The 15,399-nt window shown below is 47.3% G+C and overlaps 1 protein-coding gene across 2 annotated transcripts in view; it reads left to right on the top strand.

Annotated features, from left to right (window-relative positions):
• LOC143285997 (protein virilizer homolog) overlaps positions 1 to 13,835 on the top strand; it is a 78,140-nt gene extending 64,305 nt beyond the window's left edge. For both annotated transcript variants that reach the window (XM_076593487.1, XM_076593486.1), the window contains exons 36-41: positions 301 to 365; positions 1,213 to 1,418; positions 6,997 to 7,147; positions 8,517 to 8,589; positions 11,598 to 11,717; positions 12,101 to 13,835. In XM_076593487.1, the coding sequence (XP_076449602.1) occupies positions 301 to 365; positions 1,213 to 1,418; positions 6,997 to 7,147; positions 8,517 to 8,589; positions 11,598 to 11,717; positions 12,101 to 12,182 (697 nt within the window). In that variant the 3' untranslated portion in view covers positions 12,183 to 13,835. The remainder of the gene's footprint in view (positions 1 to 300; positions 366 to 1,212; positions 1,419 to 6,996; positions 7,148 to 8,516; positions 8,590 to 11,597; positions 11,718 to 12,100) is intronic.
• Positions 13,836 to 15,399: the final 1,564 nt, after the last annotated feature.

Here is a 15,399-nt window from a genome sequence, read left to right as displayed (position 1 = left end):
TGTTTTGTTTTGTTTTGTTTGTTTCAAATATATTTCATTGTTGTTGTCTTTTTGTGTGTTTTTTTTTTCACATGACATTTTGTTTTTGTGACTGTTATTTCTTGTTTGAAGTAATCACTGATTTCTGAGAGCGTTGGCATGAACCTGTACAGTTTTGTCTCCGTCATTACAAGCACTTGGGCTCTCTGCCTGTGCTCCGGTCACTATAGAACTAGCAGTGTTGAAGCCATCACCATGACCAGTTGCCCAGAAGTGGGGACCAGCGAGCAAGGTGTTTGATATCGTGAGGAACTGTTGCAGAGATAGGCGCAAGTCTCAGGAAGGCATCAACATCAACCGAGGCAGACCCGGCATGAAGCCGTTTGGTGAGGCTTGTAGTTTACTTTGTGTGTGTGTGTGTGTGCTTATGAGAGTGTGCTGGTGTGGATAGTTTCGTCATTCGGAGATAGCCCTTATGATGGGCTAAACAAACATTGGTTGCATGACAGAGAGAGAGAGAGAGAGAGAGAAAGTGGGAGAGAGATTAGTGTGTGTCCTCTTTGTAAATGTACACTATATGTGTCCAGTGTCTGTTAACTTCTGTAATGGTAGACTACATGCAATCAATACTTAGCACTGTTGTCACTCTGGACTACATGCAATCAATACTTAGCACTATTGTCACTCTAGACTACATGCAAACAATACCTAGCACTGTTGTCACTCTAGACTACATGCAAACAATACTTAGCACTGTTGTCACTCTAGACTACATGCAAACAATACTTAGCACTGTTGTCACTCTAGACTACATGCAAACAATACTTGACGCTATTATAATGGTAGACTACATGCAAACAATACTTAGCACTGTTGTCATGGTAGACTTTTTGCAAACAATGCTTAACACTATTATCACTGTAGACAACTTGCAAACAGTTCTTAACACTCTTTTGGTTTAGAAAGTCAACCATTGACATGCGTCAAAGCAACACTGAAAAGTGGTATTTATACATGGTCTATGGGAAAAAACTGTGTGTAGGGAAATGGTCACTCTAAAAGCCTACATAGTGTCTTCAATTGAACATCTCTTTGTGTATTCAAAAAAAAGAAAAAGAAGTTCTGCCGAAGCTGTGGCACGTCGTTTTGAGCTGACAGAGTGCAGAAGCCTCAGCATCGGCACATCTCCATAGACTTACCCCCCTGACCCGCCGATATGCGCGATGTTTTCAGTGGCTCCGATGCGGGGACGGGGCATCATAATACAGGGCATGGTTCAGCGCGGAGGTCACGACCTCTTCCGTTCCCGCCCGCCCAACACTAGTCGCCCCCCTTCCATGCACGTGGATGATTTCGTCAAGATGGAGAACACACGCAACCAGATGGCGCCGCCTCTGCAGCCAACTCCGCCAGCACCCGTCCTGGCACGGAGAGACAAGGTGAGTGGGTGTGGTGATGGCATGTTTGATTTTTAAAGAATGCTTTTTGATTTATAAAGAATGGTTTCTGATTTATAAAGTATGGATTTGAAGAGCACAGGAACAGGAGTCATGATGGCTGCCGGAAAAAGAGGGCGCTAGTGAGCGGGACAAAGGGGGGTTACCTACTTCCGGGAGGTTATCGGCCGTAGTACTTTCGTTTTCTCCGCATAGGCGGATAGTAGTTTGCACAGGACAGGAATGTCAGACCCCTGCCAGAGTCTGCACTAGTTGGGTCACGGTAAGTATGTTATTTTAATGTAATTTTAGATAGAAAATTTCCTTTTTGGTTGGAATGTGATTCAGTGCACCATAAACCACCATAACAGAATCGGGCATTTGGATTCCCGATCCAGCGTCCGTTGGTGATCAGGGTTCAAGGCCCGATTTCGGCATGGTGTTGTGTCTTTTGGAAAGGCAGTTTACTCTGATATTCCTCCATCCACCCAGCTGTGAATGGGTACGAGGCTTCAGTTGGGGAAGGTTGAAACGGTGGAAGGAGAGGAGTGGGTTCACCTTCCTGTGCTGGGACCTGGACACAGTGGATGTTAATTCACTGCCCTGTGCAGGGCCCTGGACACAGTGGATGTTAATTCACTGCCTTCCTGTGCTGGGCCCTGGACACAGTGGATGTTAATTCACTGCCCTGTGCTGTGCCCTGGACACAGTGGATGTGAATTCACTGCCCTGTGCTGTGCCCTGGACACAGTGGATGTTAATTCACTGCCCTGTGCTGGCCCTGGACACAGTGGATGTTAATTCACTGCCCTGTGCTGGGCCCTGGACACAGTGGATGTGAATTCACTGCCTTCCTGTGCTGGGGCTTGGACACAGTGGATGTTAATTCACTGCCCTGTGCTGGGCCCTTGACACAGTGGATGTTAATTCACTGCCTTCCTGTGCTGAGCCCTAGACACAGTGGATGTTAATTCACTGCCCTGTGCTGGGCCCTGGACACAGTGGATGTTAATTCACTGCCCTGTGCTGGGCCCTGGACACAGTGGATGTGAATTCACTGCCTTCCTGTGCTGGGGCTTGGACACAGTGGATGTTAATTCACTGCCCTGTGCTGGGCCCTGGACACAGTGGATGTTAATTCACTGCCTTCCTGTGTTGAGTCATGGACACAGTGGATGTTAATTCACTGCCTTCCTGTGTTGAGTCATGGACACAGTGGATGTTAATTCACTGCCCTGTGCTGGGCCCTGGACACAGTGGATGTTAATTCACTGCCTTCCTGTGCTGGGCCCTGGACACAGTGGATGTTAATTCACTGCCTTCCTGTGTTGAGTCATGGACACAGTGGATGTTAATTCACTGCCTTCCTGTGTTGAGTCATGGACACAGTGGATGTTAATTCACTGCCCTGTGCTGGGCCCTGGACACAGTGGATGTTAATTCACTGCCGTGTGCTGGGCCCTGGACACAGTGGATGTTAATTCACTGCCCTGTGCTGGGCCCTTGACACAGTGGATGTTAATTCACTGCCTTCCTGTGCTGGGCCCTGGACACAGTGGATGTTAATTCACTGCCTTCCTGTGCTGGGCCCTGGACACAGTGGATGTTAATTCACTGCCTTCCTGTGCTGGGCCCTGGACACAGTGGATGTGAATTCACTGCCTTCCTGTGCTGGGGCTTGGACACAGTGGATGTTAATTCACTGCCCTGTGCTGGGCCTTGGACACAGTGGATGTTAATTCACTGCCTTCCTGTGCTGGGCCTTGGACACAGTGGATGTTAATTCACTGCCCTGTGCTGGGCCCTGGACACAGTGGATGTTAATTCACTGCCTTCCTGTGCTGGGCCCTGGACACAGTGGATGTTAATTCACTGCCTTCCTGTGCTGGGCCCTGGACACAGTGGATGTTAATTCACTGCCCTGTGCTGGGCCCTGGACACTGGATGTTAATTCACTGCCTTCCTGTGCTGGGCCCTGGACACAGTGGATGTTAATTCACTGCCTTCCTGTGCTGTGCCCTGGACACAGTGGATGTTAATTCACTGCCCTGTGCTGGGCCCTGGACACTGGATGTTAATTCACTGCCTTCCTGTGCTGTGCCCTGGACACAGTGGATGTTAATTCACTGCCTTCCTGTGCTGGGCCCTGGACACAGTGGATGTTAATTCACTGCCCTGTGCTGTGCCCTGGACACAGTGGATGTTAATTCACTGCCTTCCTGTGCTGGGCCCTGGACACAGTGGATGTTAATTCACTGCCTTCCTGTGCTGGGGCTTGGACACAGTGGATGTTAATTCACTGCCTTCCTGTGCTGGGGCTTGGACACAGTGGATGTTAATTCACTGCCTTCCTGTGCTGGGCCCTGGACACAGTGGATGTTAATTCACTGCCTTCCTGTGCTGGGGCTTGGACACAGTGGATGTTAATTCACTGCCTTCCTGTGTTGAGTCATGGACACAGTGGATGTTAATTCACTGCCTTCCTGTGTTGAGTCATGGACACAGTGGATGTTAATTCACTGCCCTGTGCTGGGCCCTGGACACAGTGGATGTTAATTCACTGCCGTGTGCTGGGCCCTGGACACAGTGGATGTTAATTCACTGCCCTGTGCTGGGCCCTTGACACAGTGGATGTTAATTCACTGCCTTCCTGTGCTGGGCCCTGGACACAGTGGATGTTAATTCACTGCCTTCCTGTGCTGGGCCCTGGACACAGTGGATGTTAATTCACTGCCTTCCTGTGCTGGGCCCTGGACACAGTGGATGTGAATTCACTGCCTTCCTGTGCTGGGGCTTGGACACAGTGGATGTTAATTCACTGCCCTGTGCTGGGCCTTGGACACAGTGGATGTTAATTCACTGCCTTCCTGTGCTGGGCCTTGGACACAGTGGATGTTAATTCACTGCCCTGTGCTGGGCCCTGGACACAGTGGATGTTAATTCACTGCCTTCCTGTGCTGGGCCCTGGACACAGTGGATGTTAATTCACTGCCTTCCTGTGCTGGGCCCTGGACACAGTGGATGTTAATTCACTGCCCTGTGCTGGGCCCTGGACACTGGATGTTAATTCACTGCCTTCCTGTGCTGGGCCCTGGACACAGTGGATGTTAATTCACTGCCTTCCTGTGCTGTGCCCTGGACACAGTGGATGTTAATTCACTGCCCTGTGCTGGGCCCTGGACACTGGATGTTAATTCACTGCCTTCCTGTGCTGTGCCCTGGACACAGTGGATGTTAATTCACTGCCTTCCTGTGCTGGGCCCTGGACACAGTGGATGTTAATTCACTGCCTTCCTGTGCTGGGCCCTGGACACAGTGGATGTGAATTCACTGCCTTCCTGTGCTGGGCCCTGGACACAGTGGATGTTAATTCACTGCCCTGTGCTGTGCCCTGGACACAGTGGATGTTAATTCACTGCCTTCCTGTGCTGGGCCCTGGACACAGTGGATGTTAATTCACTGCCTTCCTGTGCTGGGGCTTGGACACAGTGGATGTTAATTCACTGCCTTCCTGTGCTGGGGCTTGGACACAGTGGATGTTAATTCACTGCCTTCCTGTGCTGGGCCCTGGACACAGTGGATGTTAATTCACTGCCTTCCTGTGCTGGGGCTTGGACACAGTGGATGTTAATTCACTGCCTTCCTGTGCTGGGGCTTGGACACAGTGGATGTTAATTCACTGCCTTCCTGTGTTGAGTCATGGACACAGTGGATGTTAATTCACTGCCCTGTGCTGGGCCCTGGACACAGTGGATGTTAATTCACTGCCCTGTGCTGGGCCCTGGACACAGTGGATGTTAATTCACTGCCCTGATGGCCTTAAATGTCAATGGGAACGTTAACCCTTTAACACAACACCACAGTAAAACTTACATACAGGACAACAAGAAAATTTTATACAAAGTCCTATCCTGATACATGTACGTGCTGAGTATGTGACAGATGTCTTCACAGCAGAGTGGCGCAGTGAAAGCGTGCTGGGCCCATAACCCAGAGGTCCGTGGATTGAAACCACGCTCTGCCAACTTTTTAAGCGCGTTGGGTTACGCTGCTGGTCAGGCATCTGCTTGGCAGATGTGGTGTAGCATATATGGTTTTGTCCGAACGCAGTGACGCCTCCTTGAGCTACTGAAACTGAAACGGAAACTGCCTTCACAGCCGAAAGTTTGAAACTGGCCACACATAAAAGCAGTGAAACTGGCCACACATAAATGCAAAGAGAGTGAAACAAAAGTGAACAAAAAAATTGGCTTTTTCTTTGAAATTTAGCCAGGGACAACTCTGCTGTTGCCATGGATTCTTTTACATGCGCCAAGTGCATGCTGCACACTGGACCTCAGTGTATCATTTCATCCAAATGACCAGCATCCAGACCATCACTCAAGGTCTGGTTGAGGGGGAGAAAAATCTGGCAAGTGTGTGAGATTCGATCCCATACACACAGATTCTGTCACTTCCTTGGTGGACCCGTTACCATTAGGCCACCACACCCACACATACATGCAAGAAAAACAAGAGAGGCAAGGCCTTCAAGACTCACTTGTGATAAATTACGTCCCCTAGCATTAATTACAGAGTAATTTCCCTTTTTTACTATCTGCACCAAAACGTTTGCAAAATAAAAAAATTCCATGCTTAGCAAAAGAAGTTCCTGTTTGAACAAAAAATGATAATAATGACTCCTCTTGTTGTTGTGTCAGAATAAGAGGTCAAAGTGCCAAGTTTAGAGAATATAAAAAATAAAAATATGACAGTAAATGTAGTTTGCATATAATTAGGCTTCTTTTTTAATTTTTTTTTACCCGTCCCAGAGGTGCATATTGTTTTAAATAAGATGACTGGGAAGAACTGAATTTTTCCTATTTTTATGCCAAATTTGGTGTCAACTGACAAAGTATTTGCAGAGAAAATGTCAATGTTAAAGTTTACCATGGACACACAGACACACGGACACACACACAGACAACCAAACACCGGGTTAAAACATAGACTCACTTTGTTTACACAAGTGAGTCAAAAATGAGCATAATTTTGTAGAGGTTCTCTCCTGCATGGACGTTCACTACATGGTTAAGGTGCCTGAAACTGGTATGCATGGGATAAATGCTGAAAGAAATTTTTGCTTGTGATTATGATTTTTATGTTTCTTTCTGTTATGATTACCTTGTGTGATGTTTATTGAGCATTGTTGTATTTTAATGAAAGGCGCAGATTTTCTTTAATGAAAAGCACAGAAAAAAACCCAACTTTTTTTTTTTTTCGAATACATTGTTGTGCAATACCTTATTCAAGCTTATCTGTATGTGTTAGTTGTGTGTGTGTGTGTGTGTGTGCGTGTGTGTGGTTGGTTTGAGTCTGTTGTAAGCTACTGTGAGTTCTTATTTGATTAGTTTTGATGTCTTTTATGGCGCGCATGTTCATTTTATGTTGGTATTTACAACGAGCCTGTGATTGATTGCACAAGTTAGCTTCCATGTGGATTGATAAAGTGCTTTTGATTAATTGATTGAAACTGTTGTTATTGTTATAAGGAGTAGAAGTAGCGGCATTCCTGTTAATTGTGACGTGTTGGTGTCGACAGGATTTCCCCAGAGGGCGTGGGCGGGGCGTGATGGAGCGTGGGGGTCGCGGAGGGTTCACCTCCAGGGGTCCATTCTTCACTCCCCCCGCCAACTACCCCCGCCGTGACTCCAGCCCCCATGGGGGGGGACACACCCTGCACATGTTTGCCAGTCAGTCGCCTCCCCTTGTCCTTCGCTGTCACTCTTCTGTGGCTTTTTTTGTTGGTTTTTTTTTTTTTTCCTTTTGCGGTTTTTTTGTTGTTGTTGTTGTTTCTTTTGTGTTTTTTGTTGTTGTTGTTGTTGTTTTTATCCCTTTTCTTCTTCTATCAATAGGTATCACTGTGTAGTGATTTTGTGTTGTTTTTGTTCTATATTTTGTGAGGGTTTTTTTTTGGGGGGGGAGGGGGGTTCCCCTTTTCTTCTCCTGTCAATACATATTACTGTATTGTGATTTTTTTGTGTGTGTGTGTGTGCATTTTTTTGTTTTATTCCCCTTCATCTCTTGTCAATACATATTACATTTTTTGTGTGTGTTGTTTTTTTCCCCCTTTTTTTGAGCTTTTTTGTTTTTGTTTTTTTCCCTTTCTGTGAATGACATCTTGGTCTTTTATGTTTGTTTTTTGGGATGGGGTTGGTAGAGAAGGAGGAAGTGAGACATAGGTGAGAGAGTTGTATTTTAATTATCGTTGAAAAAAAAAGTATTAATGAAGCGTACCAATATATAAGGGATTTTAAAGGATGCTAGTTAAGTGTTTTTGGCCATGTGTGGTTTCAGGGTGTACAATATGTGAAAGTTGTCACAAATACAAGCTCACTGTTTTTCAGCACAGGTTTATCTTGCCTGTCATGTTGGTCACCTGAGTAGACGGGCGCATTAGCCGAGTGGTTAAAGCGTTGGACTTTCAATCTGAGGGTCCCGGGTTCGAATCACGGTGACGGCGCCTGGTGGGTAAAGGGTGGAGATTTTTACGATCTCGCAGGTCAGCATATGTGCAGACCTGCTAGTGCCTGAACCCCCTTTGTGTGTAAATGCATGCAGAACATCAAATACGCACGTTAAAGATCCTGTAATCCATGTCAGCGTTTGGTGGGTTATGGAAACAAGAACATACCCAGCATGCACACCCTCGAAAGCGGAGTATGGCTGCCTGCATGGCGGGGTAAAAACGGTCATACATGTAAAAGCCCACTCGCGTACATGCGAGTGACCGTGGGAGTTGCAGCCCACGAACGCAGAAGAAGAAGAAGGTCACCTGAGTTAAAATCGTCAGAGCACATCCACAACATTCTTCTAGAGCAGTGGAAAGTTGAGGGGATGTATCAGGAGCCTGGTTTTTATTTTGTTGTTTTTTTAAATTAAACATGTTCTGATTTAGTCTAGATATGGCCTTTGTGTCAGCAGGGCTTTGGTTCATGAATGTGGGGTGTTACGAGATTCTGGGTGTGTGTATTGTTGTTTTCGTATGAATATGTTGCTGCGTGTGTGTGTGTTGTTGGTGTTGTCATTTTCACCTTAAAACCATGCAATGTGTGTGTGCAGCTCCTCCCATGATGGGGTCCCATCGGCCCAAACAGAACTTCCCTGGACCTCGCCAGTTTCCTCATGATGCTGGGTACGTCACAAAATTACGCACATAATGCTTGGGAGAGGGGAGGGGGGGGTGAGGGGGGGGGGTTCGTGGGGGTGGAAAGTCCAAGGGGGAAGTGAACACACATGTATGTTTGTACGTAGATATTTCTTCCCAATAATCAGATGTCTTTTTGAGGTACAAATCCTGCCAATGTTTCTCGGTTTAATGGCAGAAATTTATTCCTGTGTCTTCTTCTTCTCCTCCAACTATGTGAAGAGTCATTGTGGTGCTGCTACACAGAAGAACTGTTAACTCTCTCCATATGAACGGTGAAAGAAACCACGTTAACAGCGTTTCACCCCAATTTCCACCATCAAAATATTGCAAGCGGAAGGCTCTTATACTGAAGAGGTGAATGTTGACAAATACCACAATTCTGACGACGGAAGCTAAAGGTTGGGTCATTGAGACACCCACTGGACATCCGAGGGGTCTGTGTAGAGGAGAAGAGAGGACTGGCTGTACTGAGTGAGTTAACCAGATTCCTCTAGGTGTGTCAGCTGTGTGCTGAAGCCTGTGTACTAACTGACAATCTCCTACACTCAGGAAAAACCAGCTCAGCTGCAGCATACTTAGGCTGAAGATGCAGTAGAGTCTGACATCAGACAGTGTGTGTTCTATAGGAGCATCAAACTTCAGTTTCACTACACGTACTTTACCGTGACCCACTAGTGCGGACTCCGGTTGGGAGTCAAGTTTTGTCAAGAAAAATATAGCTCACAACTTCCAGATACATACATATATCCACTGAGTTTGATGAAGTTTCATTGCAGTGATCATGAACTGCCGATTGAAATAGGAAGAAGGGCTCAAACAGAGAAAACAGAATTTGCGAGGAGAGTTATGTAGGAAGTGTTGGGGATGAATTTTATTTTGTTTTTCACCTCACCTTCACCTTCACCTCTCCCGTAGTCTGGGTTCAGACCGTTGGGGCACCGCTGCTGACCTGGCCACCACCCCTCTCCACTCTTCACGGTTTTCTGATTTCCTCAGGGCGTCACCGAGCGTCAAGCCTGTCCACCCCCGGATGTTGTCTTCCCATCTCTTCTTCTGCCGTCCTCTCCTTCTGCCTCCTTGTACGGTGCCTTGCAGGAACGTTTTGGCAAGACCAGATGATCGGGAGATGTGTCCATACCACCTAAGTTTGCGTTTTTTCACTATGGACAGAAGGTCTTCGTAGGGTCCAATACTTTGCTTGATTCTGTTCTTCACTTCCGTGTTAGTGATGTGGTCTCTGTAGGAGATGCCAAGTAGTCTACGAAAGCATCTCATCTCGACAGCTTGGATTCTTCTCTCGATGTCTGCAGTCAGGGTCCAAGTCTCGCAGGCGTAGAGCAATATTGATATAACCAGGGAACGCATCAGTCTGATTTTTGAGCTGAGAGCGATGTTTTTGTTGTTCCAGATGGTGTTCAGCTTGTTGAGTGCCATTGTTGTTTGGGCAATTCTCGAGAGTACTTCTGGTTTAGATCCTTCATCTGACACGATTGCTCCCAGATATTTGAAGCTGTGGACTGTTTTAAGCTTTTCGTCGTTGACTTTGATGTCAATGCTGATGCCGTTGGTGTTGTTAGTCATCAGTTTGGTTTTCTCCGCACTGATTTGCATTCCATACGATGTGGAGGCTTTGTCTAGATGTTTGACCAGGCTTGCCAGTTCTTCTTCTTTTCCAGCCAGTCCATCAATGTCGTCGGCAAAACGTAGGTTTGTGATTGTTCTGCCGCCTATGCTGACTGTTCCTACATGCTCTTCCAGTGCGTCAGTCATTATTCTTTCTAAGAAGATGTTGAAGAGTGTTGGGGAGAGTAGACAGCCTTGTCTCACTCCGACTGTGGTTCTGAACCAGTCCCCGATGCTATTGTTGAGGTAGACGGCGCTGGTGGCTTTGTCATAGAGGTGCTGTATCAGTCTGATCAGGTTGGCGTTGATGTTGTACAGATTCATGGTAGCCCACAAAGCTGCATGCCAGACCCTGTCAAATGCCTTCTTAAAATCAATGAAGACGTGGTAGAGGTCTTGTTGGTGTTGATGATACCTCTCACATAGCAACCTCAAGTTGAAGATTTGTTCAGTTGTGCTCCTTCCTGGTCTGAAACCTGCCTGTTCTTCAGCAATGATGTTTTCTGCTTGTGGTTTCAGTCTGTTAAGCAGGATCTTCAACATGACTTTGCTGGGATGACTAATCAGGCTGATGGTGCGGTAGTTTTGACACTGCTGGAGATTGCCCTTTTTGGGGAGGGTGATGATCAGTGATTGTGTCCACGGTGTGGGCCATTCCCCTGTTTGCCAGATCTTGTTGCAGATTTTCATTAGCACAACTATCATAACTTCACCCCCTGCTTGGACCAGTTCTGATGGGATGTTGTCCACTCCTGCCGATTTCCCTTTTTTCAGCGATGCTATTGCTGCCTCTATTTCTTCACGGAGTATGGGGTGATTACTGTTATCAGTGGCTGGTGGAACATTCAGTATTGCTGGATCACCTATGGTCTGTATGTTGTATAGCTCTGAGCAGTATTCTGTCCATCGCTTTAGGATGTCTTGTTCTTCTGTTAGACATTTTCCATCCTTGGTCTGGATGTTGGACATGTTAGAATGTCCTAAAAATATTGTAATTTGAAGCAAATTGATAACCATGCAAGTATCGGTTGCATATGTCAATGTTTGGTTTATACAATTTATTTTGCACTGGGAAGGAAACACAACTTAATTTCAGCAAGTCCATGAAACTTGGAAAGGGTGTGTAGCTTTAAGTTACATCCAGAACGTTATGGTCAATATGTGGAAGTTTGAATAGTTGCAAATCATTAATAAATGCGTGCTGTGTTTGTGTGTGTGTGTTGCTTGTTTTGGTGACATTGTACTGAGGTATGGATTCAATGAGTGTGTATTGTAATTGTATCCCCCACACCCCAAGAGGGGCAAAAGGATTAAATTTTCTGAATCTTTGCTTATGTGAGGGTAAATCTTTTTTTCCTTCCTCCCCCCAGTCATGAAGCACACCCAGTGGGAGGCTTATTGGACCGGCACGACGTTCGCGACAACCGCTTCTCTCCACGGGGAGGCCGCGGCACCTGGTTTGGCGGTCAGACCAAGGACATGGGGCCAGGGTAAGTCGGCAGTGTGAAGTATAGAGTTCGATTCTATTCAGATTTTCTTTCTTTTTTTTAAATTTTTTTTTTTTTTTTTACATGCGTTACATACGACGACATTACAAAATGGATTTAAATGGTATTGGAGTATACACTTTATTTTCTTAAACCTCAGTTTCTTTGACATAAAAATTAATAAATAAATAAGGAGGAATTAATCCTAAAATAAGGCAGTTATTATTATGTGTTGCAACGCATGTTTGCAGCGTATGTGTGCGTTTGGATTTTGCCATTGTATCTCTGTAGGCGCTTTTATTAACACACACACACACACAGCCCTACCGTGTGCACCTGTACAGGTACTGACAATGAAAGTTTATATTTAGTGTCTTGTCACGCAGGCGATTCATGAGGGGAGGGGGAGGAGGGGGTTTCCATGGACGCCGGGAGCCTGACCGACATCAGCGCTCACTCACCAAGTGAACTTCGACCCCAGCTTGTCTCCACGCTGCGACAGAGGAGTGCCAGCCCTTTGCAGGGTTGGTCATGGCAGTGTTCAGGGTTCACCTGGTGGTGGTGCAACCTGTCAGGGTTTGTTAGTGTTGGGTAGGATGGTACCGTTTCACGTGCACACACATATACATACATATTGTTGTGTAGTTTGAAATGTACGAGCAGAGATAGGGTTGTCTAGTTCCAGACATGCAGATGCGTATATATTTGTATAGTTTACACACACTTGCAGGGTTATGCAGTTCCACACAGAGATAGGCTGTATAGTTTCACACACACACACATGCCTATGATTGTTTGATTCAGCACAGACATAGATATTGTTGCATAGTTGACACACACAAACACACAGAGATGGGGTTGTATTGTTTGACAGACACAGATATTGTAAGTTCACATGCACAGGGCTGCATGGTTCAACACACACATACACAAAGAGAAATAAAGCTGAACAGTTAGGTACACCAAGACACCCACTGTGGAGTCCCAGTAAAGGAAGAGAGCAGGTCAGCAGCCAAAGCAGCAGCGGGGAAAGACGAGGAGTTAACAGCATCAGTCGCTGTGAGAAGAGCATCATCACCAGGTCACTGCTGAAGCCTCAGACACAGAAAGAGGACCACCACCATCTGTCCTGAGAGCAGCAAGCAACCCAGGTGACGTTTGGAACTGGCCACAACTGACTCAACGCTCACAGGAAGAAGCAGTTTTTGCTGGCACCCTGACCAACCTGCCCCTATGGTCAAGACGACCAGACAGCTGACCATGTCCTTCAGAGCTGCCCTCTTCAATAAGACGAACAGCGGGTGGTGTGGTCAGTTGTATCTCCAGTGAGAACCAAGCTCTGTTGCAGCTGGCAGGATGTGGAGAAGATAGCTCTGTTTCTTACTAGATGTGGACTGACGTCGTGACCGTGAATGCAAAGTAGATACACCAAGACCACACACACACACACAATCTTGTTAACATTCAAAGGAAGAAACGAGAGAGTCTGATTAAGACTGGAAAGGAGGGCTGCAGAAATATGAGATGAACACCCTGAAAAGTTTGCTTTTACCAGGCTGTAAAGTGTGTGTGTATGTATGTGCATGTGTGTGAGAACATGTTTGACATGCTTTCGTGTTTTAGATTGTTGAAAATGTGCGTGTTACATGCATATGAGAGTGTGGGTGTTTGTGTGTGAATATCTGAGTTTTTTGTGAGACTGTGTGCATATGTGGTCATGACAGATTTGTTGATAAATTATGGATGATATGTATTGATATACAAATGAATGTACATAGGAAAAATGCATCGACTCATTCAGAACGTTTAAGGGTTTTTGTGTTTTGCCATGAAAAAATCCATCACCTCTTACCAAGAGTTAAAAACTGTTGAAGTTGTGTTTGTTAAGCGTCATATTTCCATAAAATCCACAGTCCAGCTTCAGGAGGACACCACTGATGTGTGCGACATCTCACTACGGTGACAGTGACATGGGTGTCATTGTGACAATTCCACATGGCATCACTCAACACTGGGACACATTGTCGTCACAAGTTTGCTGTACTGTTAGGGCAGATACTGATGGCACTGTTTGTTGTGCGATTTGTACATTTTTATATGCAATACAAATTATGAAGTTTTGGTGGGGTTTTTTTTGTGTTGTTGTTGCCCTGCTGTTGCTTTTGTGACAGGAGAAATGTTTACCATTATTGTTTAACAGCCGGCAGACCACACAGGGCTGTTAGATTTTTTTTTGGCGATGGACAGATTATTTGGTGTCATATACTGTACCATGTCAAACTGATGCAAACTAGGCCTATTGGTTTGCTCTGCTTGGCCAAATTTCGGGCGGCTAACAGTGAAAAGACGGGCCCGCCCGCTCTCAGCCAATCAAACGCCTCTAAAAGCTATAAGCGCTGAATCATTCCTTTGGCCAAGGCTCTCCACGCCATCTTGTCAGGTTTACGCTCTGTCTCGTCTTACGCTTTTTTCGGCTATTAAGCGTATCCTTTTGGCCTTATTTTGTTGCATGCGGCTTGTGTTTATTGTATTCTTACATTCTGTGTACTCGATTCGACTCGGCACCCTCGATTCGTTCGTTTTTTTGTGCCTCTAAGTCGATCCTGTCTTTCCTTTCTCTGTTGGGGGTCGGATTTTCGCTGGGTGCCTAAGCGCGGGTTCCATGCCTCGTGTGCCATACCACGAAGGCAGGAATCATGACGCTGGGATTGAGACTCGGCAAGAGACTCTCCCAGGCCCGGAGCTCATGATTCCTCCCGATACGGACCGCGGCGATGCGTCGTTAGACGCTGATCGCGGAGGCGACTTTCGTACCAGTAAAACGGTCTTGAAGGGGACCGTGGGGAAAGAGGTACGAGCGTCGCCTCCCGAGGTGTCCCAGCGCGAGGCAGGGAGAGGGGGGAATGGCAAGTCCTCTCCTGGCTGTGGGGACTCGCAGCTAGGCGCGAACTCCCAAGAGGAGGCCGCGCACGGCCATTAACCGGGTCCCCACTCGGAGACGGCCCTCACGAGCCCCATTGTTGTTCCCCCTCCTTCCTTCTCTGTCGACCCCCCTCCCCCACCTCCTTTTGGTGGGGGAGAAAAAGTTGGTTCTGGGGGGGGGATCTCTACTTTGCCCACCCCGGGCCAAGCCACCCCAGTCTCCCCACGGGAGGGGATTCAGGGCGCGTGGCAACCTGCTCTGCAGGTCTTCCCGCTATCCGGCCGGTCTCCCCTGCTGGGGGAGGCCCGCGCGTGTCAGGCGGTTCCGGGCAGTCAGCCCGCTCGTCTGCGAGCGGGACTGACACCCAAGTCGGACCTGACCTCCCTCCGACTTGGCCAGGTTTTTCCCTTCATGGAGGGCAACGCGCCAGTGACCCTTGGGGTTCGGGTCACAGTATGGCTGGTGCCCACGGGTAGTTACCCCCATTCTACCCGTACTGGGGTGCACCTATGGTGCACGCTGGGTTGCCGGGAGTACCAAGGGCAGCCCCTTGTCCGCTCCCCACCCGACCCAACCCAGCACATCTCACAGGGTGACACACACAACCCCGACAAGTGGGATCGACTTCTTGTCGGTCAGGTCGAGCTCCTCGACCAATATTGCCACTCTGTCCACAAATCGGGTCTCTGTCAACCCACAGGTGACCTCCACGGTCACAACGGCCTTCTTGTCAGGACCGACGGCGGCTGAGGGGCCCTACTC

The sequence above is a fragment of the Babylonia areolata genome, chromosome 9, assembly GCF_041734735.1.
Source record: "Babylonia areolata isolate BAREFJ2019XMU chromosome 9, ASM4173473v1, whole genome shotgun sequence".
Lineage (NCBI taxonomy): Eukaryota > Metazoa > Mollusca > Gastropoda > Neogastropoda > Buccinidae > Babylonia > Babylonia areolata.
Note: the sequence above shows the minus strand (reverse complement) of the source record. Positions and strands in the feature narration are given on the sequence as shown.